This window comes from Camellia sinensis, chromosome 7 (genome assembly GCF_055761805.1).
Source record: "Camellia sinensis isolate YWXY chromosome 7, ASM5576180v1, whole genome shotgun sequence".
Taxonomy (NCBI): Eukaryota; Viridiplantae; Streptophyta; class Magnoliopsida; order Ericales; family Theaceae; genus Camellia; species Camellia sinensis.
Window position 1 is genome coordinate 70,747,382 of NC_138967.1, and position 25,890 is coordinate 70,773,271.

A 25,890-nucleotide genomic window follows, 5' to 3' on the forward strand; every position below is an offset into this window, starting at 1 on the left:
AAAAAACAAAATTATTTATCTTATTAATCTAACTGGATAATTAATCCTAGACTAATCTCATGAATTGTTAATACTTTCACTATTAACAAAATTACCAGTTAAACTTTATGTTAAATTTTTATGTATTGATCAATATATATTTTGTTGGTATAGTGGAAAGATATTACATATCTTTTTATATTACTAAATGATGTGAACAAGATTTTTTTTTACCAATCTTCCCTAATGCAAACACGCTTATTGCCACATGATCAACATTCAAACACTCTTCGTAACTTAAAGATGTCTAATATTGGATTTAGGAAGAGATTTGTAAGAGAGAAAAATAAATAAAATGAATAAGTGAATGAAACACGAGCTAATTTATTTTTGCATATTTCCCTTCATTTTTCTTTTCCTTTTATACATATCTACCAAAATTTAAGATCTAAACATAACTTGAAAGAAAAACTAACTTCATAACCAAATAGATTGAAACGTTAAAATTTTTTGTTTGAACTCTTTGCAGTGAAGTGATACTATCAATTTTAACTATAAATATAAATAAATCGTTTTTCAGTGGCAATCCAAAATTCAATCGTGTCGATTGACACCACATACATCAATGTGGTTCTGTCCATGACACGACTTCACTTTTAACTATAAATATAACACTAATCTTTTTTCAATGGCAATCCAAAATCCAATGGTGTCGATTGACACCACATACATTAATGTGGCACGGTCCATAATGACAGTGGTGGTGGTGATTACAGCGGCAGCAATGTAGTGGTTGTGTTGAGGTAGGAATTAAGAATGTTGAACTCTCATGAATCAAGAATTTATGTAGGGGGGGGAACTAAAATCCATATTACAGCTCATTTGCAAATGAAGACTAGTTTCCAACAGAAATTCAGATCTAATAGTAATATTATTAATTTAGGCCATCAAAAGAAGCAGACTCCAATACAATTTAAACCACAAAGAAAATAAAGAATGGTGCATTATATTATCAGATGGCATTTACATGTAAATGACAGAACATGAAATTTCAAATTTCCAAATGGAATTCAACATTAGACTCATCAATAGAAAGAACAGCGAATTAAAAACAAAAGCCAAAGAAGAAGAAGCAAGTTATGTGGGAGCAAAATGAGCACAAAACAAATTCAAAACAGTGAAAGGAAATATGGGCCAATTACATGGGACTACCTTCGTTTAATTCAAAATTATAAGCTTAACAAGCTTAAGCTCAATCAATTTATCTTTTTTACATGCAAAGTACAGCACATTCTAAAACTAATTCATACGAATGCAAGCGGCACATCATGCAACGGATGGCCTTTTCTATTTCTTTCAATTATCCTTCGTGCAAGAGAAATTTGCTTGCCTACCACAAATATGAATGCCTTTCCCTTTCCTTCAGAGCCTCTAGCAGTTCTTCCAACACGGCGTACGTATTCACTTGGATCCCGTGGAAAATCAAACAGTACAACATGATCAACACTGGTGAAGTCAATACCCCTTGATGCTCTGTAATCAATTTCAGAAAAATCTTGTTATGGTAAAGGGTAATCACCGCTCCAAATCTCCACACCCAGCAACACTCGAGATGAATAAAAGCACAAAATATAAGCTTTCTTTTAAAAAAAGAGCATATATACCTATCAGTGCAAACCAAAAACAGAGAGTTGTCCTTCGATTTAGAAGTGCAGAACTCTTCCATATTTGCAAGTCGTGCTTCCTGTGCCAAAGCAGCATGAAATGGCAAAACTCTACTCTGGATCCCTTTTCTATCAACTCGATTCAATGCATTTTCAACCTTTCTGCATGTCTCAATCTGCATATAGAAGATGCCAATACTAATATAGAGCAATAGTATTCAAAAGATCAAAAAAGAAATGTTAAAATTTCATTCAGTTTAGTTGGTGCAAATTTACCTTGTTACAAAAAATAATCGTTTTGGTCACTGGACTTTCCTCCACAAGCCGCAGAAGAGCCAATTTCTTATTCTGAAATGCTGTATCTGGAGTCTTTTCTATTCCATAATCTCCACTGCAATCTACAAGAATCTGAACAAACAACCTGAACATGTTGGTACCCGAGTCACGTGCTCTAATGTCTATTATCAAAAAAAAATTATCATGCCAACAACATGAAGAACTTCTGTTGGACACACTGCCAAAATAGTCAATGTAGGCGAACTTTCCTTGTGCAACATTGTGAAATTAAAGTTCACATATAGTCCCACCTAAGGTACTGGTGTGCCAAGATACTTAAGAGTTTTCAAAAACAATTTTCAAGTTTTCAATTTATATTTTTTTGGTATTTACTGAATTTTTAAAAATATTTTAATCAAAATTTTTACTTTTTTAGATACATTCAAAAGGTAATTTTTGTGTTCTTTTGTATTTAGTGAAATTTTTTAAGATTTTTTCACAAATATTTTACTTTTTAAGTACATTTAAATTAGGTGCATCTAAAAAATTAAATTAAAAAAATCACTAAAATATAAAATAAATAAATAAAGTTCACTAAAGACAACAAAACATGAAAAACAAAAAACTCATAAACTGTTTTTGAAAACTCAAAACCAAACAAAGTAATTGCTCTTTTTATTTTTCCTTTACTCTTTCTCTCTCTCTCTCTCTCTCTCTCTCTCTCTCTCTCTCTCTATTTTTTTTTTTTTTTGATAGGTAAGAAATATTTTATTGTTAAAAAAATTACAAAATAAGAAGTCACAAACACACTACAATCACTTGGGGAGGACAATCCCTAATCAAAATACCAATCAACCTTGACCTTGACAATAATTCCAAAAACAAAATAGAAAACCAACCTCCTCAAGGTTAGGGCTTGTACGGTGCATACTGGGTCCCATGATCACTTCACAATCAGGAAAAACTTCAACTAGCTTGTTGTATATGTCGGTTGGTAAAGTGGCAGTCACAAACAGATATTGAGTGGTAACAGGTGAAGATTTAATTAAACTTTGCAATGCTGGCTCATATTCCTCATTGTTCAAGAGTATATCTACTTCATCCAACACGGCACTGCAACATGAGTTTTAAATTAATATTGACAACAAAGATACTAACAGATGACATCTATCACTAAAAGTAGCCGCGCAGGGGGGGGGGGGGGGGATGTAGTATGTAGTAGTGCAGTTGAGGGAGAGAAGCAGTTGAGGCCATCATGACGGGTTTTGGAAACCAAAATCTGACCAGGAGGAAAATCATGATTAGAAAGCTTAATTCAAATCAACATATTGGAATATCCACAAGTGGGTGGTTAAATCTGCAAATTAATGAAACTTCACAAATCTACCAGTGCAGAAAATTTGTGTGCAGTGTACAAATGTCCTGAATATTACATGTATTAAAATAAGCTTGCTTTAAATGACACAACCATATCTGACAACACAAGGTGAATCGGTGTCAGTTGGGGACATTGCAATGCTACTATGGCTACACAAGGACAATACATGTATAAGTTTATGGTATAGCTTCCCCAACCATAAGAATTCAGGATCTATCCACGAGTTTTCCTGCCTGGTGGTGCTTATCTCTCATTCAGCCTGGACTTCAAATTCCAACTTCTACATCCTAACACCATTTTTTAAATCTTATTTTACTCTTTTTTATTTATTTGAACTGCAAAAGAGGATTTCTTTAGCCTTAACAACCATAACGCCATCACAATATAAACCATGATTATTGCTTTACAGGTAAGTCAAGGAGACTCAAAGTTGAATCTCTTTATTGAGGGAATGCTACCTAAGCTGCTAGGGTCCTTAGAGGGACAATATTAACCATGATTATGATAATGACAAGAATGAGAACAGAGTTGCTGGCTTTGACAAACCTTTGGGATGAGAAAAAACTAGAAAAGCACACAAAAATAAACATAAAACAATAAAAATAATGTAGGTGAAGACAGGATCCCGTTGCTTAAAAATCCAGAAAAATGCAAGCTACACAATTTGAGTTCATTATTCATGCCTATGTATGAGAAAGCAAACACATCAATTTCAAGGGGAAAATAGTTACCATCTAAGATTTGTCAACTGCAATAAGCCTTCTCTAATTAGAAACATAAAACGACCAGGCGTAGCTATCAACACATCTAAGTTCTGTTGAAGACTTTCCGATTGAGTTCTCTGTCGAAAACCACCAGTGGCAACCATAGACTTGAATGGAAACCCAAATTTTGAAATTGATCTGCAATTCCTTAAAACCTGAGAACGTTACATTTGCATCAAAACAACAGTTGTACAAAACGATGTCAATCCCCAGGGGTGCAAATAAGACTGAATCACTTTAAAACAAATCATCATTGTTCTGCATTTATTTTTTAATTTGTTGCAAAAGGAATCTAATTTATTTGTTTATAAACAAGTGGGCCACACATCATGGGGTAGCCATCCCACATTAATTGCCATACAAGTCAGGTTTAACAAAATATGGAGGGTGATCAATGTTAAGCATATGTGTATTTTATTCTTAAGGGTAGTTTAGTCATTGTATTTTAAGTGTAGTTTAGTCATTGTTAGCAATTAGGGTTAACATAGTTGACTTATATATATTTCTCTTGTAATTCCTTTTTGGTTCAACGAAATAATATGATACTTAGTTCCTAACTAAGTTTTCATGGTACCAGAGTCAGGTTTTCATAGCTAACCTAGAAGGATCCCATTGGTGTTGGAGATGCTATTGGAGTATGAACTGAAGGCAGGCTTGTGGTTTCTTCTCTTTGTTTGCCACTATACACTCCTGCATCGAAGTCGAGTGGGCTCGTCTGTGCCTCACAAAGTCACAACTTTCTCTCTCGTCTCACAATTGCGTTTGTGCCTCGCGAAGTCGCGACTCTCCCTCTCATATCATAGTCGCGTTTGGTTCTTCTAGTCGCAACTGATATTGGCTCGTTTTGGTTTGAAGGTGTGGCTCTTGCAACCGGTACTCTGCTTTAGCTTCCCTTTTTCTTTGTGTTGCTGTCTCTTGTGACTTCTTTGTGGTCTTGTGACTTACTTCCTAATTGCAAACCTTGTCGAGAATTTTCTTTGGTCTTGTGACTTGCTTTGGTAATTGCAAATTGTTGGGGCTGTTGCTGAACTTTAGATTTGCCCTGTGATGTTCTTTACTAATTGTATTCTTGATATCATGTCTAGTGGAATGTCAGATTCACTTCAAGCCATTAGTGTGAAGTTACTGGGGGATAATTATGTTTATTGGGCCTATGTCATGAAAAATTTTGTTTCGGGTAAAAATGTTTGGGATGTTATTCCTGGTGATTCTCCTATGCCCACTAATGCCAATGTTGAAAAATCTCAAGAATTGCTCTCTACTTGGCAGGTTACTAATGCCAAGATTATTACTTGGATTAATAATTATGCAGATCAGTCTATTGGAGTTCATTTTGCCAAGTTCATTACTGCTGGAAATTTGTGTTAATGTATAGAATAAGATAGTGGCATGTATAGAATATGATAGTGGTGTTGGTGAAGATAGTGGCATGTATAGAATATGATAGTGGTGTTGGTGAAGATAGTGGCATGTATAGAATATGATAGTGGTAGATAGTGGTAATATATAATATGTAAGTGGCATATAATGGGTTATAATGATGTTTGTAATATCTCCTATATAAGGAGTGTCATTTGGTCTTGCAAGATAAGAAGTTTTAAATATAACAGAAATATATTCTTTCTTCCTCATATTTTCAGAGTTTTTCTTCCTCATATTTTCTAAGTTGGTATCAGAGCAACAAAAAACACAGCAGCCCTAAAACCGTCATAGCCATGTCGGAAGTCACGTCCGAAACCACTTCAACCCCTGCCGCTGCCATTCCGGTGAAAACGTCCAACTCTCACTCTGTCCAAATCACCACCATCCGCCTAAATGGTGATAATTTTCTCCGCTGGTCACAATCTGTCCGGATGTATATCCGTGGGCAAGGAAAGATCGGTTACATCACTGGTGACAAGAAGGCTCCTGCTGTTAATGATCCGCTGTTTGACAGTTGGGACGTTGAAAATTCCATGGTTATGACATGGTTGGTCAATTCCATGGAGGAGGATATAAGCTCTAATTACATGTGCTATACTACTGCACAAGAGTTGTGGGATAATGTTAGTCAGATGTATTCTGACCTAGGAAATCAATCTCAAGTTTTCGAATTAACTTTGAAGTTGGGAGAGATTCGTCAAGGAGATGATCCCGTCACCAAATATTTCAATTCGTTGAAAAGGTTGTGGCAGGATCTTGACATCTTCAACACATACGAATGGAAATCGGTTGACGACTGCAACCACCACAAGAAAACTGTGGAAGACAGCCGTATTTACAAGTTTCTTGTCGGCCTCAACATTGAGTTCGATGAAGTGCGAGGAAGAATTATTGGCAGACCTCCTCTCCCATCCATTGGCGAAGTATTTGCCGAAGTCAGAAGGGAAGAGAGCCGAAGGAGCGTCATGCTTAAGAAAAAAGGTACTGGTGAATCAATTGAAATTTCTGCTTTAATTAGCAATGCTGCGGCCAACAAGGCTGCAAATTACCGGTAAGTTAAGCAGCAAACAAGGAGAGAAGAATCGTGGCTTTCCTACCGTTAATGAAGCCGATTCAGGTCCCTTCAACAAAGAGCAAATTGATCAACTCTTAAAGCTGATAAAATCCAACTCCTTATCCGGTACTCCTAGTGTTTTGTTGGCACAAACAGGTAGAAATCCTAAAGCCTTCTCTTGCCTAAACTTCTCTCCGTGGATCATAGATTCCGGTGTCTCCGATCACATGACTAGTTTTTCCCATTTATTTAGTACCTATTTCCCTTGTTCTGGTCATGACAAAATCAGAATAGCCGATGGTAGTTTTTCACCTATTGCAGGAAAAGGATTTATTAAACTAACTGAGAAAATTAATCTCAATGCTGTTCTTCACGTCCCCAACTTAGCCTGTAACCTTTTGTCTGTCAGTAAACTATCTAAGGATTCTAATTGTCGTGTTACATTTTTTGAATCCCATTGTGAATTTCAGGACCAGAACTCGGGGATGATGATTGGGCGTGCTAGGATGCTTGAAGGTCTTTACTACTTTGATGAAGTACCTGTTAGTAATAAAAAAGCTCAGAGCTTTAATAGTACTAGTTCAATCTCTGTTCGAGAAAAAATAATGCTATAGCACTATAGGCTAGGACATCCTAGTTTTCTTTATCTGAAACATTTATTTCCAGAATTATTTAAAGGGATTGATTGTTTTTCTTTTCATTGTGAAAGTTGCATTTTTGCAAAATTTCATCGCTCTACTTATTTGCCAAAACCTTACCAGGCTTCCAAACCTTTTTATTTGATTCATAGTGATGTTTGGGGCCCTTCTAAAATCACTACTCTTTCTGGTAAAAGATGGTTTGTTACATTTATTGATGACCATACCCGCTTATGTTGGATTTATTTGATGAATAAAAAATCTGACGTGAAAAATTTATTCACAAATTTTTACAATATGATTGAAAACTAATTTCAAACCAAAATTGGTATTTTACATTCTGATAATGGAACAGAATATTTCAATGAGCAGTTGGGTGAGTTTTTGGAAAAAAAAGGGGATTTTTCATCAATCTACATGTCGGGATACCCCTCAACAAAATGGCATTGCAGAACGAAAAAATAAACATTTACTTGAAGTAGCACGTGCTATAATGTTTTACATGCATGTTCCTAAATATTTATGGGGTGAAGCAATTTTAACAGCCTCTTATTTGATAAACAGGATGCCTACAAAGGTGTTAATATACAAAACACCTTTTGATTGTCTCAAAACTTTTTTTCCTGACACGAGGTTGTTTTCTGATTTAACCGCCAAAATTTTTGGATGTACTGCCTATGTTCATGTTCCCAGTCAATTTCGTTCAAAACTTGACCCCCGTGCTATAAAATGTGTTTTTTTGGATTATTCCTCAAACAAAAAGGGGTATAAGTATTTCGATCCTCAAACCAAGAAATTTCATGTGAGTATGGATGTGTCATTTGTGGAAACAAAATCCTATTTCCCTAACACTTCTCTTCAGGGGGAGACAAGTGGAGTAGAAGCCCATTTTTGGGATATTTCTATCCCGCTCCCTAATGTCATTTATCCTACACAAAAACCACATCTGTCTGATAATGATCACTTAGGAGAACCAAGTTCTATGGTGCCTAGTCAAGAAGATTCTTGTTTAGAGGGAGAAGTACTACAAAATGATCTAAATTCTGAGCTTCAGGTTTATACTAGGAAGCGATTTCATCTGAGGAATAATGACCTGAATGTCCATCCTAATGACCCGAATGTCCACCCGAGTTCTGGCATCGAAATTTTAGGTAATCCTATTCCTTCTATTTCCGACCTTGATGTTCCTATAGCAATTAGGAAAGGTGTCCGAAATTGCATTAAACATCCTATTACAAATTACCTCTCCTATCAAAGACTGTCTAAAAACCATAGAGCTTTCACATCTAGGATTTCACACTTGTTTGTTCCAAGGAATATACAAGAAGCATTGGATGATCCGAATTGGAAATTAGCAGTCATAGAGGAGGTGAATGCTTTAAGGAGAAGTGGTACTTGGGAGATAGTTGATCTACCCAAAGACAAGAAAACAGTTGGGTGTAAATGGGTGTTTACGATAAAATGTAACGCAGATGGAAGCGTTGAGAGATACAAGGCGAGACTGGTGGCTAAAGGCTTCACTCAAACTTATGGGATCGACTATCAGGAGACGTTTGCTCCTGTTGCTAAAATAAATTCCATCAGAGTACTGTTATCTCTTGCAGTAAATTCAGATTGGCCTCTACATCAACTTGACATTAAAAATGCATTTCTCAATGGTGATCTTGAAGAGGAGGTGTTCATGAGCCTACCGTCGGGATTTGAGCAGAGACTTGGAAGCGACAGAGTATGCAGATTGAACAAGTCATTATACGGACTCAAACAATCACCAAGAGCGTGGTTTGAACACTTTGGGAAGGCAGTTATCAGTTGTGGCTTCTCGCAGAGTCAAGCAGATCACACAATATTTTATAAACATTCAAAAGACAGTAAAATTGCAATTTTGATTGTTTATGTTGATGACATCATTTTAACTGGTAATGATGAAGCAGAGTTAGCAGCCCTCAAAGAGAAACTCGCAAAAGAATTTCACATTAAGGATCTGGGAGCCCTTAAGTATTTCCTTGGAATGGAATTTGCAAGATCCAAGGAAGGTATATTCGTTAATCAGAGAAAATATGTTCTTGATCTCCTTGGAGAAACAGGTATGCTTGGTTGTAAGATGGTGGAGACTCCGATCGAGCCTAACTTGAAGTTACAAGCTGCTAAGGCTGAAGAAGTCAAAGAGAGGGAACAATATCAGCGATTTGTAGGGAAATTGATTTACTTGTCTCATACGCGGCCTGATATTGCCTTTGCAGTCAGCATGGTAAGTCAGTTCATGCACTCACCAGGGGCAGAGCACTTTGAGGCCGTTTATAAGATCTTAAGATATTTGAAAGGAACTCCAGGAGAGGCTTACTGTTCAAGAAACATAGACATCTTCAAGTTGAAGTATACACAGATGCAGACTGGGCAGGAAGTGTTACAGACAGGAGATCAACATCCGGATACTGCTCCTTTGTAGGTGGGAACCTAGTTACATGGCGGAGTAAAAAACAAAATGTGGTAGCTAGAAGTAGTGCAGAAGCAGAGTTCAGAGCTGTTGCCCATGGAATCTGTGAAGTAATGTGGATTAAAAGAATTCTTGAAGAATTAAAGCTTTCTCACCCGACACCTATGAAGGTCTATTGTGACAACAAAGCAGCTATATCTATAGCTCATAATCCAGTTCTACATGATTGCACAAAACATATAGAAGTGGATAAACATTTCATCAAGGAGAAAATCAATGCTGGCATAATCTGTATGACCTACCTTCCAACAGGTGAACAATTAGCTGATGTGCTAACGAAGGGACTACACAAGAAGCAATTTGATAAGCTGACTAGCAAGCTGGCTATGGAAGATATCTTCAAACCAGTTTGAGGGGGAGTGCTGGAAATTTGTGTTAATGTATATAATAAGATAGTGGCATGTATAGAATATGATAGTGGTGTTGGTGAAGATAGTGGCATGTATAGAATATGATAGTGGTGTTGGTGAAGATAGTGGCATGTATAGAATATGATAGTGGTAGATAGTGGTAATATATAATATGTAAGTGGCATATAATGGGTTATAATGATGTTTGTAATATCTCCTATATAAGGAGTGTCATTTGGTCTTGTAAGATAAGAAGTTTTAAATATAACAGAAATATATTCCTTCTTCCTCATATTTTCAGAGTTTTTCTTCCTCATATTTTCGAAGTATTACTGTGAAGCAAATTTGGGATCATCTCTCTCGGTTGTATGTTCAATCAAATTTTGCTAAACGTTATCAGTTAGAACACGAGATTTGTGCTACTCAACAAGGTGATAAGAGCATCCAGAAATTTTATTCTATCATGACTAGTTTGTGGGATCAATTAGTGTTAGAATTTACCATCACCTACCACCACTACCACCTCACCTACTCCACTAAACCTAACCCACTACACCACTACCACCTCACCTACTCCACTAAACCTAACCCACTACACCACTATCACCATCCACTACACACCATCCACTACACCTACATCTATATAAGGAACCATTTTGTAATAGATTTGTAATAGACAGAAAATATCAACATACAACAATCAATAATACAATTTATTCTCTCTCTATTTCTCTTTGTACATTAAATTCTACATGGTATCAGAGCAGGTTTAGAACCTACTATTTTCGCTTCCCCGGCGGGCGGCAACCTCACCTTCGCCGCCCGCCAGACCTCAACCTATTCCGTTTATTTTCTACACATACCTTCCCATTGTTTTCCAATGAAAATATTTTAGGCCTCAAAGATTCTAACAGGCCATTTCCTACTGGTCAATCTACTGATGGTGTTGGCCTGTTGAAGTGGAGAATGCAAAGTGTAGATGAGTCAGTTGTCCCATTGACGATCAACTGCTGGCCTTCTGTTTCTGGAAATGAAACTTATGTCAGTATCGAGTACGAAGCTTCTTCAATGTTTGATTTGCAGAATGTTGTGATTTCAGTACCTCTTCCAGCTCTTAGAGAGGCACCAAGTGTCAGGCAGATTGACGGTGAATGGAGGTATGACTCCAGATATTCTATTTTGGCATGGTCCATACTTCTCATTGATAACTCAAACCGTAGTGGATCTATGGAGTTTGTTGTCCCTCCTACAGATTCACCAGTTTTTTTTTTCCCGATTTCAGTGCGTTTCACACACACCCACACCCACACCCACAGTGGGATTTGTCTTCTCTACTCTGCTGCAGGTCTCTTCTTCTTGCCTCCGTCCTGGGCGGCCCTTGACGGTGTTGCCTCCGTGTTTCCCACTCCACTGGGCACGATCACTCCACCCTGCTCCTCCACTACAGCATATGGCGGACCTCCAAATCGGAACATAACGGTGGCCTTCCGCTTCAGCTCCTTATTTTCCGCCTTTAGTACACTTATCTCTGCTCGCGCATCCTTATACATGCGCTGGAGCAGAGCCAGTTGGGCGTTTAACTGCTGCACCTCAATTGCCCTACTCTGCAGCCGGTTCGACAAGTTTGTAACCGCAGTCATGGTTTCCACACATGACTTCAATGTATACTGATTGGCTTCCACATCCGATTGCACTGCCATTTTTTGCTCCACCGACCGCATCGGAAAGTTCAACGGAGCAAAACCAGAGGTGTTTGGTTGAGGTTCACGGGCCACCGCACCTGTTATCTCTCCTGTTGACTCGTTGAGGTCGGGAAAGAGAGTGAGCAGACCACGGGAAGATGAGGCCATGTTCTAGGTAGCTGAACGGGAAGAAGAGGCCATGTTTTTTGGGTTGCTGAGTGTTTCCGAGAAGGGTTGGATACAGAGTATTTACAGATTGTTTCAGAATGACCAGTTCAGAGGTTTCAGTCTGGTTTGGTTTCCTCCGCCTCCGCATTGGTTTATATTGACACTGACGACGCGGCCGACACGCCGCTCTGTCGCTCACGTGCCCCGCCGCGTCTCCGGCTCACCTTTTGATGGCTCGACGCTTTCTGTCGGGCACGACTTTTGATGAAGTGGGCGCGCCTTTTGAGGGCGCAGCTTTTGATGGCACGCCTTTTGAAAAATTGGGCACACCTTTTGAGGGTGCGACTTTTACATGGGTCCGACAAGACTCTGTAAACTGTCCCGACATTGATTCCGGTTAGCTCCTTTATGGGTCCGACAAGACTCTGTAAACTGTCCCGACATAGATTCCGGTTAGTTTCTACAAGGGTCCGACAAGACTCTGTAAACTGTCCCGACATAGATTCCGGTTAGTTTCTACAAGGGTCCGACAAGACTCTGTAAACTGTCCCGACATTGATTCCGGTTAGTTTCTACAAGGGTCCAGCAAGACTCCGTAAACTGTCACAACAACTGTCACAAAATTGTCTGTTACAACGGTCCGACATGACCCCATAAACTGCCTTCTACAACGGTCCGACATGACCCCATAAACTGTCTTCTACAACGGTCCGACATGACCCCATAAACTGTCTTCTAAATCGGTCTGACACCACCATACAGTGTCCTCTACAACGTTATGACACCACCATGCAGTGTCTTCACCAACGGTCTGACACGACCATACAGTGTCTCCTATCCTTTTTTTATGTATTTTCTTGTTTTGTTCCTCTCTTCAAACTCAAGTTGGTTAGTTTCTATCCTCCTTGAGTTTGCGGGGGGCTGTTAGAATTTACCATCACCTACCACCACTACCACCTCACCTACTCCACTAAACCTAACCCACTACACCACTACCACCTCACCTACTCCACTAAACCTAACCCACTACACCACTATCACCATCCACTACACACCATCCACTACACCTACATCTATATAAGGAACCATTTTGTAATAGATTTGTAATAGACAGAAAATATCAACATACAACAATCAATAATACAATTTATTCTCTCTCTATTTCTCTTTGTACATTAAATTCTACAATTAGCTTTTACTAAGCCTAAGTCACCGAGCACTCATGCGGCATATTGTACTTATCGAGAGGAGTAGTGGCTGGTTCAGTTCTTGATGGCCCTTAGGGCTGATTTTGAGAGGCTTCGCGGTACTATTCTGCATCGGAGTCCTCTCCCTTCTGTTGATTTTGTGGTTAATGAGTTATTGGCTAAAGAACGTCGTTTCAAAGCAGATCCTGGCAAAGGATTGCTTCCTTTGCCAACTCAGACAGTTCTGGCCGTTCCTACTGGTCCTTCTACTACTTCCAACAAACCCTACTCTCGTGCTCCTTTGGATGAATGCAACTTCTGTCTAAAAAAGGTCACTGGAAGGCTCAGTGCCCTCGGCTTTTGGGCTGTCCACCGTTTGGGCAATCACCGACTTAGAGAAAGAATTCTAATAGGCATTCTAGACAATCATCCCCTTGAAAAAAGGGTGGAGACAAACATACAACTGCCACGACTTCTTCCGTGGATGATTTATGTCCATCTTTGGCTGTTATTGCTGAACAACTACAGAAACTCCTCTCTACTCATACGCCAAATGCCTTAGCTCTCCTCTCCTCTTGGTTTGTCTTCTTTCTCGTCATCTCCTCCAGGTATATCTCGTTCCACATGGGTTTTCGATTCTGGTGCTATGCATCATAGGACACAAGATTCCTCCCTCTTATTGTCTATCTTTTCTACTCCTTCTACTACTACTGTTATGGCTGCCAATGGCACTCCTACATCTTTGGCCGAGGTTGGGTCCATTTTGACTGATACTCTCTCTCTTTCGAATGTTTATTGTAATCCTGAGTTAACTTTGAATCTTATTTCCATCAGTCAACTTTGTGCCATTGATTATTGTGTATACTTCTTTTCCTCTGGTTGTGTTGTGCAAGATCCTCATTCCAAGCAGCTGATTGGGACCAGCCGTAGGTTGGGAGGATTATATGTTCTGTAGACGCAACGTGTTCCTCCTATTACTGCATCTTCAGTTGATTTGTCTTCTTTTCGTTTGAGTCCTAAGTCATCTGTTTTTTATTTGTAGCATTCTCACCTTGATCATGTGTCTAGCTCTCGTTTACAGTATTTAGTTTATACTGGTGTCTTACGTTCTTTGAATAGTCATAATATTTCCAATTGTAGTGGATGCAAATTTGCAAAGTTTACTGCTTTACCATTTAATAAAAGTTTCACTTTTTCTTCTAAACCTTTTGATCTAATACACTTTGATGTGTGGGGGTCCTGCACCCATTCCCACTAAAAGGGGTTCCCAATATTATGTCTCTTTTATTGATGATTATACTCATCACTATTGGATTTATCTAATGAAGCACCGGTCTCAATTTTACTCTATCTATATTGCCTTTTGTGCCATGATTCAAACCTAATACTCTTTTGTTATTAAATGTTTTCGGTGTGATTTAGGTGGGAAATATCGTGATAAGGATTTTCTTCACTTATTGTAATCAGATGGTACTCTTCAACAGTCTTCCTGTGCTGAAACTCCTAAGCAAAATGGTGTGACTGAACGCAAGCACCATCACATCATGGAAATGGCTCGTTCTTTGTTGATCTCTTCTTCTGTTCCTAGTTCATTTTGGGGAAAGGCTCTTCCTACTATTGTCCATATTATTAACTGCATACCCTCACAAGTGACTTGTGGCATTTCCCCATTTGAACGTTTACATGGTACATCTCCTGACTATTTCTCTCTTTGTATTTTTGGATGTACTTGTTTTGTTCTTCTACCTCGTGTAGCCCGTACTAAGCTGTCTGCTCATTCTACCATGTTTTTCTTGGGTATGGTGAAGGTCAAAAGGGTTATCGATATCATGATCCCACAACTCAACGTCTCTATGTTTTTCGCCATGTTGTTTTTCTAGAACATATCCCCATCTTTTCTATTCCCTCTGCCTCTGCTCCTTTCACTAAATCTAATCTTATTTATCTAGATCTTTTTCCTTATGCTATTTCTTCTGATTCTTATGTCCAAGATTTGTCTCCTTTTGATATTCCCTCATCTTCTTCCTCCCCACCTGTTTCTCCAGTCTCCCCTCCTATTATTCATACTTATGCTAGTAAGAAACGACGTGTTTTGCCTACAGGTACACCTCTCCTTCCTCCTCCGGCTATGTCTCCGTTACCTATTGCTAATGAGGCTCCTATTTCTCAGTATCCTCAATAGGTACATACGTGTCCTATCATTATGGGTATTCTAACTCTTGTTACTCTTCTGAATTTTGTACATTCTTATCCTCTATTCACTCTCTTTCTAAGCCTACCTCGTCTAAGGAGGTTGTTTCTGACCTTCTTTGGCAACAAGCTATGAATGAGAAACTTTCTGCTTTACATAAGACTGGTACTTCGGATCTTGTTGCTTTACCTTCTGATAAACATATTGTTGGTTATCGGTGGGTGTATAAGATTAAAACCAAAGATGATGGTTCTTTGGCACGCTATAAAGCCCGATTGGTGGCTAAAGGATTTGCTCAAGAATATGGTCTTGATTATGAGAGACCTTTGCTTCGATTGCCAAGATGACCACTGTTCGTACCTTGATTGTCGTTGCTACTGTGCATCACTGGCATCTCTCAAATGGATGTCAAGAATGCCTTTCTCAACGGTGACTTAGCTAAGGAAGTCTTTATAGTCCCTCTTCCTAGGCTTCCTCATGCTCGTGGTGAAGTTTGCCACCTTCGCAAAGCTTTATATGGTCTCAAACAAGCTCCTCAGGCTTGGTTTGAGAAATTTGCTACTGTGGTTTGTGACTTGGGTTTTCACACCTGTGATCATGATTCGGCTCTCTTTCTTCGCTCCACTTCTACGGGGAACATTATTCTTTTGTTATATGTTGACGACATGGTGATCACTGGCAATCATCTTGATGGTATCTCTGCTCTCAAGGCTCACTTGCATCATCATTTTGAGATGAAAGATCTTGATTTGCTTCGTTATTTTTTGGGCATTGAGGTGGCTTCTTCGCCTCGAGGTTATCTTCTATCTCAGTCCAAGTATGCAGCTGATGTTATTCAGCGGGCCAAGTTGACTGACTCCCGCACTGTTGACACTCCTCTCAAACTTAATGTCCACCATACTTCCACTGATGGTGTCCCTTTGCCTGTTCCTACCTTATATTGGGTTCTAGTGGGTATCCTTGTCTATCTTACCATTATTCAGCCCGGCATTGCCTATGCTGTCCATATTGTCGGTCAATTTGTTTCTACCCCAATTACTGTTCATTGGACTGCTGTTCTTCGTATTTTGCACTATCTTCGTGGGTCATTGGATCAGAATTTATTGTTTTCTGCTACTTCTTTGGATCTTCGTGCCTTTTCTGATGCTGATTGGGCTGGTGATGCTATGGACCGTAAGTCTACTATGGGTTTTTGTGTTTTTCTGGGAAGTTCTCTTATTTCTTGGAAGAGCAAAAAGCAAATTGTAGTTGCTTCTTCTTCTGCTGAGGCTAAGTATCGTGCTAAAGTTACTACCACTGCTGAAATTGTTTGGCTGCGTTGGTTGTTGTCAGACATTGGTGTCTCAGTCTCTAGTCCTACTCCTATGTATTGCGATAATACCAGTGTCATTCAGATTGCTCATAATTCTGTTTTTCATGAGCGGATTAAACATATTGAGATTGACTGCCACTTTGTGCGCCATCACTTGCAGCTTCACACGTTGTCTTTGCCCTTTGTCTCCTCTACTATGCAGATCGTTGATTTCTTCACTAAGTCTCATACTATCTTGCACTTTTGTTTTCTGCTTGACAAACTCTCGATGCTTCCTGCTGTCACATCCTGAGTTTGCCGGGGGGGGGGGGGGGGGGGGGGGGGGGTTAAGCATATGTGTATTTTATTCTTAAAGGTAGTTTAGTCATTGTATTTTATTCTTAAGGGTAGTTTAGTCATTGTTAGCAATTAGGGTTAGCATAGTTGACTTATGACATTATCATATAATACGATACTTAGTTCGTATTTTACTCTTGTAATTCCTTTCTGGTTCAATGAAATAATACAATACTTAGTTCCTAACTAAGTTTTCAATCAAAAGCATCCTGCATTTATGAAATGGGCATTGCTTCACATATTGGTTTTCTATCACATTATCATATAACACTTATGTATTAAGATACAACCTGATAGTGTCCTAAAGAATGGGGATGAATAGGGCAAACTAGATTTTAATGAATTAATTCAATCCTATTTCCTCAACTCCTCAATTATCTTATATCGAGCCTCTTTCAAATTAAACATATACTAAGTCAACCTTGATATTTTAATTTCCTTATGCAACTTAAGGTTTTAGTTGGGTACAACAATTGGTTATCTTAGTTTGAGTTTATAACCACCACAGTTTAATGCTTAATATGTGTATTCTTCAATTCAATCTCTTGACTCTCTAAGGCTCAATTATGGCTAGTTAATTTTTGCATCTAAATTTGTACTCAATCACATAATCTCACTTTTAATAAAAGAGTAAATCTAGTGAATTATGTATTTAATATGTATAAACATTCATAACAAGCTCATACATGGATCACATTCATCTCAATGGCATATGAATAGATATAGCAAATTAAAAGCACAAATATATAGAGATGAACAGGAAGATTTTTACACTGGTTCAGCTACTTTCCTACATCCTCTCCCGGCCTCCCTTACCAGTGTTAATCGACTAATCAATCACATAGGGGATTCCACTAAGATCACCCAAAATATTTACAACCACACTTTGGTTTTCACTAGCATCCACCCTCAAACCTCTTCCACATAAAGCACAAATGGATTTAGGCTCTCCCATAACCACAATCCTAAACACTTCACTGGATAAAAAAATCTAGAACTTGGAATTCAATAAATAAACCAACACCTTCAAGCCCAAGAGTTCTCTATATAAAGACAATAGTGGTGTGTGATAGTTTATAATATAGATATCATAATTATAGGAAGAAATTTATACCATCCAAAAGCAAAGAACTTTGAGACTCCCGTGGAGCAAGCTCTTGGAAAACTTGTGTTGATGGAATGAAGGGTATACTCACTCTCCAATGGTTGGAACTACAATAGAAAAGGTGTTTTTGAGAGTGTAAGATGAGTACATACACTCTAGGTGCCTTCTCTCATATCAGAAAACCCTGAATGGGGGAGTTAAATTGTTTTCTTCCACCCCTTCAATTGCTTACCAACTATGAAGCGCGGGTACTCCAAAAATAGTGTCGTACGAGTATCGGGTACTTACCGGGTGCAGGTACGTGCACCGGGTATGGCAAAAGGGGGTCCGGTACATTTGGTTCATTCGGATACGGCGTGGGTACGCCATGGGTACGCGTACTGGGTACGGCAAAAAGGGGTCCAGTACGGTTGGTTCATTCGGGTACGGCATGGGTACACCGGGGCCTTTTCCTCCTCTTCTTTTTTTTTTTTTTTTTTTTTTGGTGCCCTTGCAGATCAGCAATTTTGATGTTTCTCTGTTGTCCTGCCTATTTGTATGAATTGTATAAGCATATCAGCAAATGATTTTGATGTTTTTAAAAAGCAATTTGAACCAAAAAAAAAACGAGGCCTATAAAGGGCAGTTCTATGTATGACTATGCATTATGCTTTTGCTTCAGATCCTCCTAGAATTTCTTTATAAAATCTTTAATCATAACAAACTATTATAGTTTATGCACAAAACATTAAAAATTGATACGGTATTAATTGATTAGTAGTGGTTGGGAATGATGTAATTTTATGTATTATGCAAATTGCAATTGACAACATGCCTTAATCGAGAATTTCTTTTCCTTTATTGTTGGCAATTAACTTTAAATCTTTCTTTAGTCTCTTGTTATTTCTTTGGTCTCACCCTATAAAAATAGTAAATTGATGAGCAAAAAGAAAGATTTTAAAAATAAATTATGATAGCAAATTCACAGTGCATAACATGTCAAAGTGAGAGATTTCACAAATATTATTTTTAACACTTAATGGTTTTAAATTAAAGGAAAATGAGTAGTTCTCTTTTTAGTTTTGATATTTAATTTTAATTTGTAGGATGGATCCTTTAACCATAATTATATAAAATATATATATATATATATATATCGGCGTACCGCAGCCATACCCGTATCATACTTTTTTTGAGTTTTGCCAAATCGGCGTACCCGCACTCGTACCCGCACCCGTGCTTCCTTGTTTACCAATCTTCTCAATCACTAGAGCCCAAAAAGATAAAAACCCAAGGTTTACCCCCTAAAGAAAGACTGAAATCCTTCAATGACAAACACTTAATGGAACAACCTATCACCACCAGCCTATGCAATCTATCTAGTTGTATAGTAATGGCTACTATGCTACTTGTATTCATAAGCACCCTAACCCTTGAATCTAATCCAAAGATTCTCAACACAAAAAGCAAATTAATCACTTTAGATTCCTTCCTAGGTTCCTCTAGGAAAATAAAATGGTATCATCTGCAAACTGTAAATGAAATACAGAATTGTTGTTATCCCATCTATCACGAAGCCTTCCACTAAGTCTATCTCTCCTTAGCCCCATCAACCATCCTTCCCAAGACATCAATTACCAAAGTAAAGAGAAACGGGGAGAAAAGTTCACCAATCACCTACCTTTCCATTAAGAATGACTGACATACTACAAGAAGAAAAACAACCCTGTATCCATCTCTTTTATCTCGCTCTAAAACCCTTCATTTGAATGACTATTCCAAGAAACCCAATCCACATGATCATAAGTTTTCTCAAAATCCACTTTAAATATACACCCTCCTTACCTAAATTTCTACAATCCTCCACTAACTCATTTGCTACCAAAGCAACATCCAAAATCTATCGACCATCAACAAATGCACCCTGAGACAAAGAAATAGTCTCCCCAACAACTGCCCTCAATTTTTTTACTAAAACTTTCCCAAAAAAATTATATAAAGAGGTAACTAAACTAATTGGCCTAAAATCACTAATCTTTATGGAAATTCTCCTTCTTTGGAACCAGACATATACAAGAGGCATTGGTACAAGCATTCACGATTCCATTCTCACAAAACTTGTAAAAACTTTCAACAAATCATGCTTAACAATATTCCTATAATATCGAAATACAACAACAGAAAACCCAGGAGGACCTGGAGACTTGTCCCTCTCAATCAAAGACAACTACTAAATTTTTTGTTTCATCAAAAGGCCTTTCCATCCATCCCGACTTGGCAGCATCAATTGGGAACCAATCTAGACCTCCATCCCTAGTCTATGAAGCACAAATACTTCAAAAAGGGAGATGTATCCATATTGTATCCACATCGGATACCAATACTGTTGGATACTTGTGGATACGTATAAGATAATTATTAAAAGTATCAAATACTTCTTAATTAAATTTTCATTAATTTTGAAGTATTGGATACGCCAAGTCACGTATTAGTTCTTTTACGAAATTATAATTGTCATTTTTTGCATAGCATTACAATATAATATAATTACAAGGACAAATACAATAATATTTTTCTAATAGTTGGTTTAGTTCTTTAAAGAGAAGAACATAGTAAGTTAAAGTAATAGAATTTGTCATATTGATATATCATTATTGCTTCATGCAGGTCCCCTATAACTACATAGAAAGCAAGGATTAACAAGAAAATATAGTAATAGTAAAATTAAATATCAATAAATAAATAAGAAAGTAAACTTGAATATAACATTTGTTACTTGTGCCAAAGGGAAAAACACGAGAACAATTTGTGGAATGTTCTACTATTGTAACATAAACATATTAGACTTGATATTGAAATGAAATATTTGCAAGACCTATTGAAAATTTAAAAAGTAAACAAGCTAGTGGCTTAAATTAATACCTAATTCTTAAAGGTTAGTATTTCGCATTATAAAATTACAATGGTTTCTCAACATTCTTGAGCTTGCGTGTAGCTTACTACTAATAATTTTTAAAAAATATATTTTTTTTACAAACGTATTTTAGCCGTATCCATATCTTATTTTTTTAAAAGTTTTATCGTATCGTTGTATCCGTTTCTCATATCCATATCCGTGCCTCCAGCTTATTAACTCAGGACAAATATTAAAATAAGATTGGGGCTGACGCAAAACATTAATGGTAAAGCAGGAAGTGGATCAGCCTTCAAATTGAACCCCGCTTTAAGATATCTCACCTTTGAATCCGGTTTTATTGAGCTTCTAATGGACTCCAGAAGTAACAATAACTAATCCAAAGGATAAATATTACATCAATTTTGAAGAACCTAAAAGACAATATTATATCTTTCATGCACTGAGAAACAAGGTCAAATATGTAGTAGTGGAATTCAATTAGTAAATTCGCAAGAAACAAAAAGGAGAAAGAAACAAGCAAGCTAACATATTATACACATACAAGTATGCATATATATATCTCATAAAGAAAAAAACTACAAAGAACACCAACAACAAAGAAATGAGATAGAACAATGGTACAGACCTGACAAGCCAACTCAGCAGTTGGTACCAATATAACAACTCTAGGATTTTGTGGTAAGGACTTTCCAAGTCCTTGGAGCTCTTCTTGCCTAAGACGCTGAATTACTGGTAGAAGATATGCTAAAGTTTTTCCAGAGCCACTTTGATCAGCTATAATGCAGCTCTTTCCTCCAATAACAGGTGCAAATGCCAAGGACTGCAGTTATTAAAGATAGTTTTAACAGACATTGTTGGTGCTCACTAAAACCCAAATAAAGATATGCAATGGAAGCAATGTGTTTTGTAATAGATTCAACAAATATACATGAGCTTTAATCATAAAACCCAATTTGAAGGAATTTCCTTACACAATTAGTTTCTTTTTTTCTTTTTTTTTGGTAAAAAAATAAATAAATTTACATGTCTATTAATATATTATAGACTGAACATTATGCGTTAGGACATTATAAACCTAATACAAAAGGAGAGGCTCAGCCTAACAGAAGTGCTACTTGAAAGTTGATAATGTACCAACCAGTAGACCTGTAATGCAATACTATTATCAGCAGACACTTAACACAATCAACAATTTGTCATTCAAAATCTGAGTCTCTTTTTACAGGTAAAAAATCCCCTATCAATAGAACCTAAAAACCCACAATGAAGCAAAATAAGGTCCATAGACTTGATCACAAGTGTATTCAGTTAAGCAAAAGTTACATTACAGGTTCCCAGTGGTCCAAAGAACATACCACCCAGCAAGTGAACAATGTCTGCCAATATAAATTTGATAAACCAAACCAATTCTATCATACAGACATATTAAAATTATCATCAGAGAACATTGATGAATAATCCCTCCACCACCAAATAATAAAAATATTGGTTGAGATGATAATGATCTATTAGAACACTGTGTTAACGTACCTGAATGCGTGAAGGGCGTACGATATGCTGACCCCTTAGAGACTCAATCAAATTATCATTGCATCCCAATTCTCTAAATGACTTTCGACTGAAAAAAGCACCATCAGCAGGCAATTTTCGTGAGTGCTTTACATTGTCTGTGGATATATATTCGTCATTATAAGTGGACCCTCCATTACCCCATCCTCTTAAGGAGGCAACAGTAACTCTAGGACCTGAAACATCTTGTTTGTCAAATTCCTTAGATTTTTTTGGCGTAAGTTGACGCTTTGAGAGTTGTCTACCACCAGATTTAACAGCTATCTCTGAATGGTCCATGTCTTCACTTGTCCTCACACTTTGCATTGTGTCTCTGGTTTCTGGTGATTTAGATTCTCCTGATACACTTCTACATCTGATATCATGTAATGTCTCATGTTCCCCCAGGAATGCAGGTTCAGACTGTTTACTACAAGATACACTGAGAAGTGCATCTTCGACAATTATGTCATCATAGTTATTGGTATCTTGCTTCATCCTGGCAATTTTTTTGGCAACAAGCCTTACTCTCTGGGCTTTCAATCTTTCAAAACTTACTGCAGATCCATTATTACCTGCTGTCGGATAATCAGCACACATAACTGCTGCCAATGGTATCGTGCCTGCAGAACAAAAAAGCACTGCATGACTTATCAAATAGAATGCAACACTAGAATCTCAAATAACAAAACTGATACATGATGACAAGGAAAATGCATCTTCCAGCTTTGGTTACACAAATTGGGAACTCTATGGCGTGCATGTGTGCAAGTGTATGTGACATCACTGAGAGCTTCACATGCTATACTAAGGATAGAAAATGTTTGAAAAAATGATTAATTAGCTATATGACACAAAAAAGAAAAAAAAAAATTGTACACAAAAACTAAACATTTAAACATATTAAAGAAATTCTTTTTGTCCTTAATTATTCTGTTACAACCCTAGCTAAAGAAGAAAAGCTCACATATTTTCTTCAATAACAAATTGAAGATTAAGAGTTTTATATCTATTTCTTGACAAGAAAAATGAATTACAATTATCAATGTCTCTCAGCAATCTTCTTAGCCTATATAAGTCTATTTAAACATAATTACAATTAGAGTCCACTATATTGCTATTCATGAAAACAAAGCACAACATAATACCTCTAATCTTGCAACTGACTTACTAACTTCTAACCTTATGCAACATCAGCACTATTTAACCATATAAGCTAACTGACTAGCTACAATTCAGGTTTGTAACATTCCACCCCCATGGAACAAGCCTTGTCCTCAAGGCTTTCAATCCTTGATATACCCATGCAGTCTTTTCTAGTAAAGATTCCATTTCCACTCAAAGAATGTCAAAGAGAAAGTAAGTATTGCCATACAAGCTACGGAATGGATAGATGTTGACTGTTAAAAGAACATCATTTGAGTGTAGTGTAGGTATTGGATTACTTGAGCTGTGAGGTCGTAGACTTTGGGATGAAAGTTTCAAGAATAGGAGCTTCTAACAGCCATATGACATGTCGGATGGAAAGCAATAGCTGAAAAATACCAGCGTCCATGTGTGGCTCATATAAGACGGTGGATAAGTTGAATTCTTTATTCTGCAATCCACATGTCCAAAACTCAAGACTAACAATCTAGAAACCCAATTCAACACTACTCCTGACAAAACCATCGAGAGAGAGGACCTCTAAAGTAGCCATCAGTTTGAATTCATCACCTGCTTGTTGGTTTCTTTTATAGACTTGAACCTCCAAAATTTCACAATCAACAAATAAGCTGGAGAATTGAATGCAATAGTTCTTCACATGTACAGCAACTGACGCGGCAGTATAATCAAAGACAAATCCACTACCTTACCCTTTGCAAATCTCTGGAACTGAACAAGGAAGCTTGATCCTAGAAATAAACTTCTAGATCTTTATTGAAGGCATTTTCAGGAGATGAATTTGATCATCTGGAAAATTTATAAAATAGAGATCCAATAGGCATTAGAAATTTCTTCTTCCCTGTCTCTATCGGCCAAACAATAAAAACTCCTTTGCCACCTAAATTTAGATAAGTTCCATCAAAAAAGAAAAGTTTCACTTCAATAGAATGTCTTTGCCATGTGGTGCAGGATTCAATATTATCATTTCTCCTCACCCCAAACCTTTCATTCTCATTGTTCATCAATCCCGCAAATACTAGTTTTGTCACTTCCAGTGAACGCTCTCTAGTCAAAATCCTTCCAAATTAATATCCTCCAAGTTAAATCTCCTACTACTAAAATTCTCTTGCATGGATGAAACGCAACAGCCAAGTTTCCAGTGTAAATTATTAAATTCTTCTTCATCAAAAATAAGTTCTCTTTGTAGTACATAAGCACAAAAATCTACTAGGATCCAATAATTTTTGTAACAAAAATTTCAAGAATAAACAATTAACGTCTTGTTTTCTTAATGAAGAACTCGAACTTTCGAAAATTATTTTCTTGACAATAAAATGGATTACAATCAACAATGTTTATCAGCAATCTTCTTAACCTATTTATATGCAACGTTATTAAAACAGTTCTCTTTCTGGTACATAAGCACAAAAAATTCAGTTGGGTCCAATAATTTGTGTAATAAAAACTTCAACAATAAACAATTAACATCTTGTTTTCTTAAGGAAGAATTTGATCTTTCGGAAATTCTTTACAATCATTGATGTCTCTTTTCATCAATCTTCTTAGCCTGTTTATACAAGGTTATTGAAACAGAATTACAATTGAAGTCTACTCCTATATTATTAACAAACCTCCAATCTTATGCTACATCATCAGCACTATTATAAGCTAACTGACATGCTACCCTTATTCAGGTTTGTAACATAATTCCAAACCCATAAATCACAAGGGAGTTATAAATTACCAATTGTATGATTTTTATTAACCCCCCCCCCCCCCCCAACAAAAAAAAAATAAAAATAAAAATAAAAAATAGGGTTATTATTTCTCTAAGATATGGTACCACAGAAGTATGAATCAGATAAGATTATATGAAAATTTTCGTTAGAGAACAGTTATATACATGCAATGAATCAGATAAAATATAGGAATATATCATAGAAAACGTATATATAGATGGGTAGGTACATAGAGGGAGAAACCTGAGGGAAGAACTGTTGTGGAAGAATTGAAGCGTAAACTTTTGAACCCTAACATTATGAGAAACGTTAGATTTTGGAAGCTCCGCGGCACTGTTGAAAGGAGAAAACTGAGAAGTAGCAGTGAAGATATGAGCTTCTGCAATGGAGGAGATAGATCAACAGAGAGAGAGATAGAGAGAGAGAGACAGAGAAACAAAAACAAAAGCACATAAGGGGACTGTTTTGTGATGAGGTACCTTCAATTTTTTTTTTCATTTTTTTTTGGACTTTTGAGGGTTTATTTTTCAGAAAATTAAAGGTCTTGTTTGGTTTGTTTGT

The 25,890-nt window shown here is 37.2% G+C and overlaps 1 protein-coding gene across 1 annotated transcript; it reads right to left on the reverse strand.

Moving 5' to 3' along the window:
* Positions 1–969: 969 nt before the first annotated feature.
* On the reverse strand, positions 970–25,791 carry LOC114318026 (DEA(D/H)-box RNA helicase family protein). The gene is made up of 8 exons (XM_028264854.2): positions 25,573–25,791; positions 22,427–23,067; positions 21,522–21,716; positions 4,029–4,216; positions 2,819–3,032; positions 1,920–2,051; positions 1,644–1,819; positions 970–1,512 (listed from the first exon to the last, which is right to left on the reverse strand). Exons 1-8 carry the CDS (start codon positions 25,625–25,627, stop codon positions 1,284–1,286), a joined length of 1,830 nt encoding a protein of 609 aa, XP_028120655.2. The 5' UTR covers positions 25,628–25,791; the 3' UTR covers positions 970–1,283.
* Positions 25,792–25,890: the final 99 nt, after the last annotated feature.

Bases quoted from the DNA above. Each gene is read 5' to 3' on its own strand.
- LOC114318026 (XM_028264854.2), bottom strand. From the start codon at position 25,627: ATGTTAGGGTTCAAAAGTTTACGCTTCAATTCTTCCACAACAGTTCTT. The intron at 2,052-2,818 runs GTTGGTTTTCTA...TTGTTTGTTCAG, and splicing joins CAAGCCCTAACCTTGAGGAG to ATTCTTGTAGATTGCAGTGG. The intron at 1,820-1,919 runs GTAAATTTGCAC...TTCTATATGCAG, and splicing joins CGATTATTTTTTGTAACAAG to ATTGAGACATGCAGAAAGGT.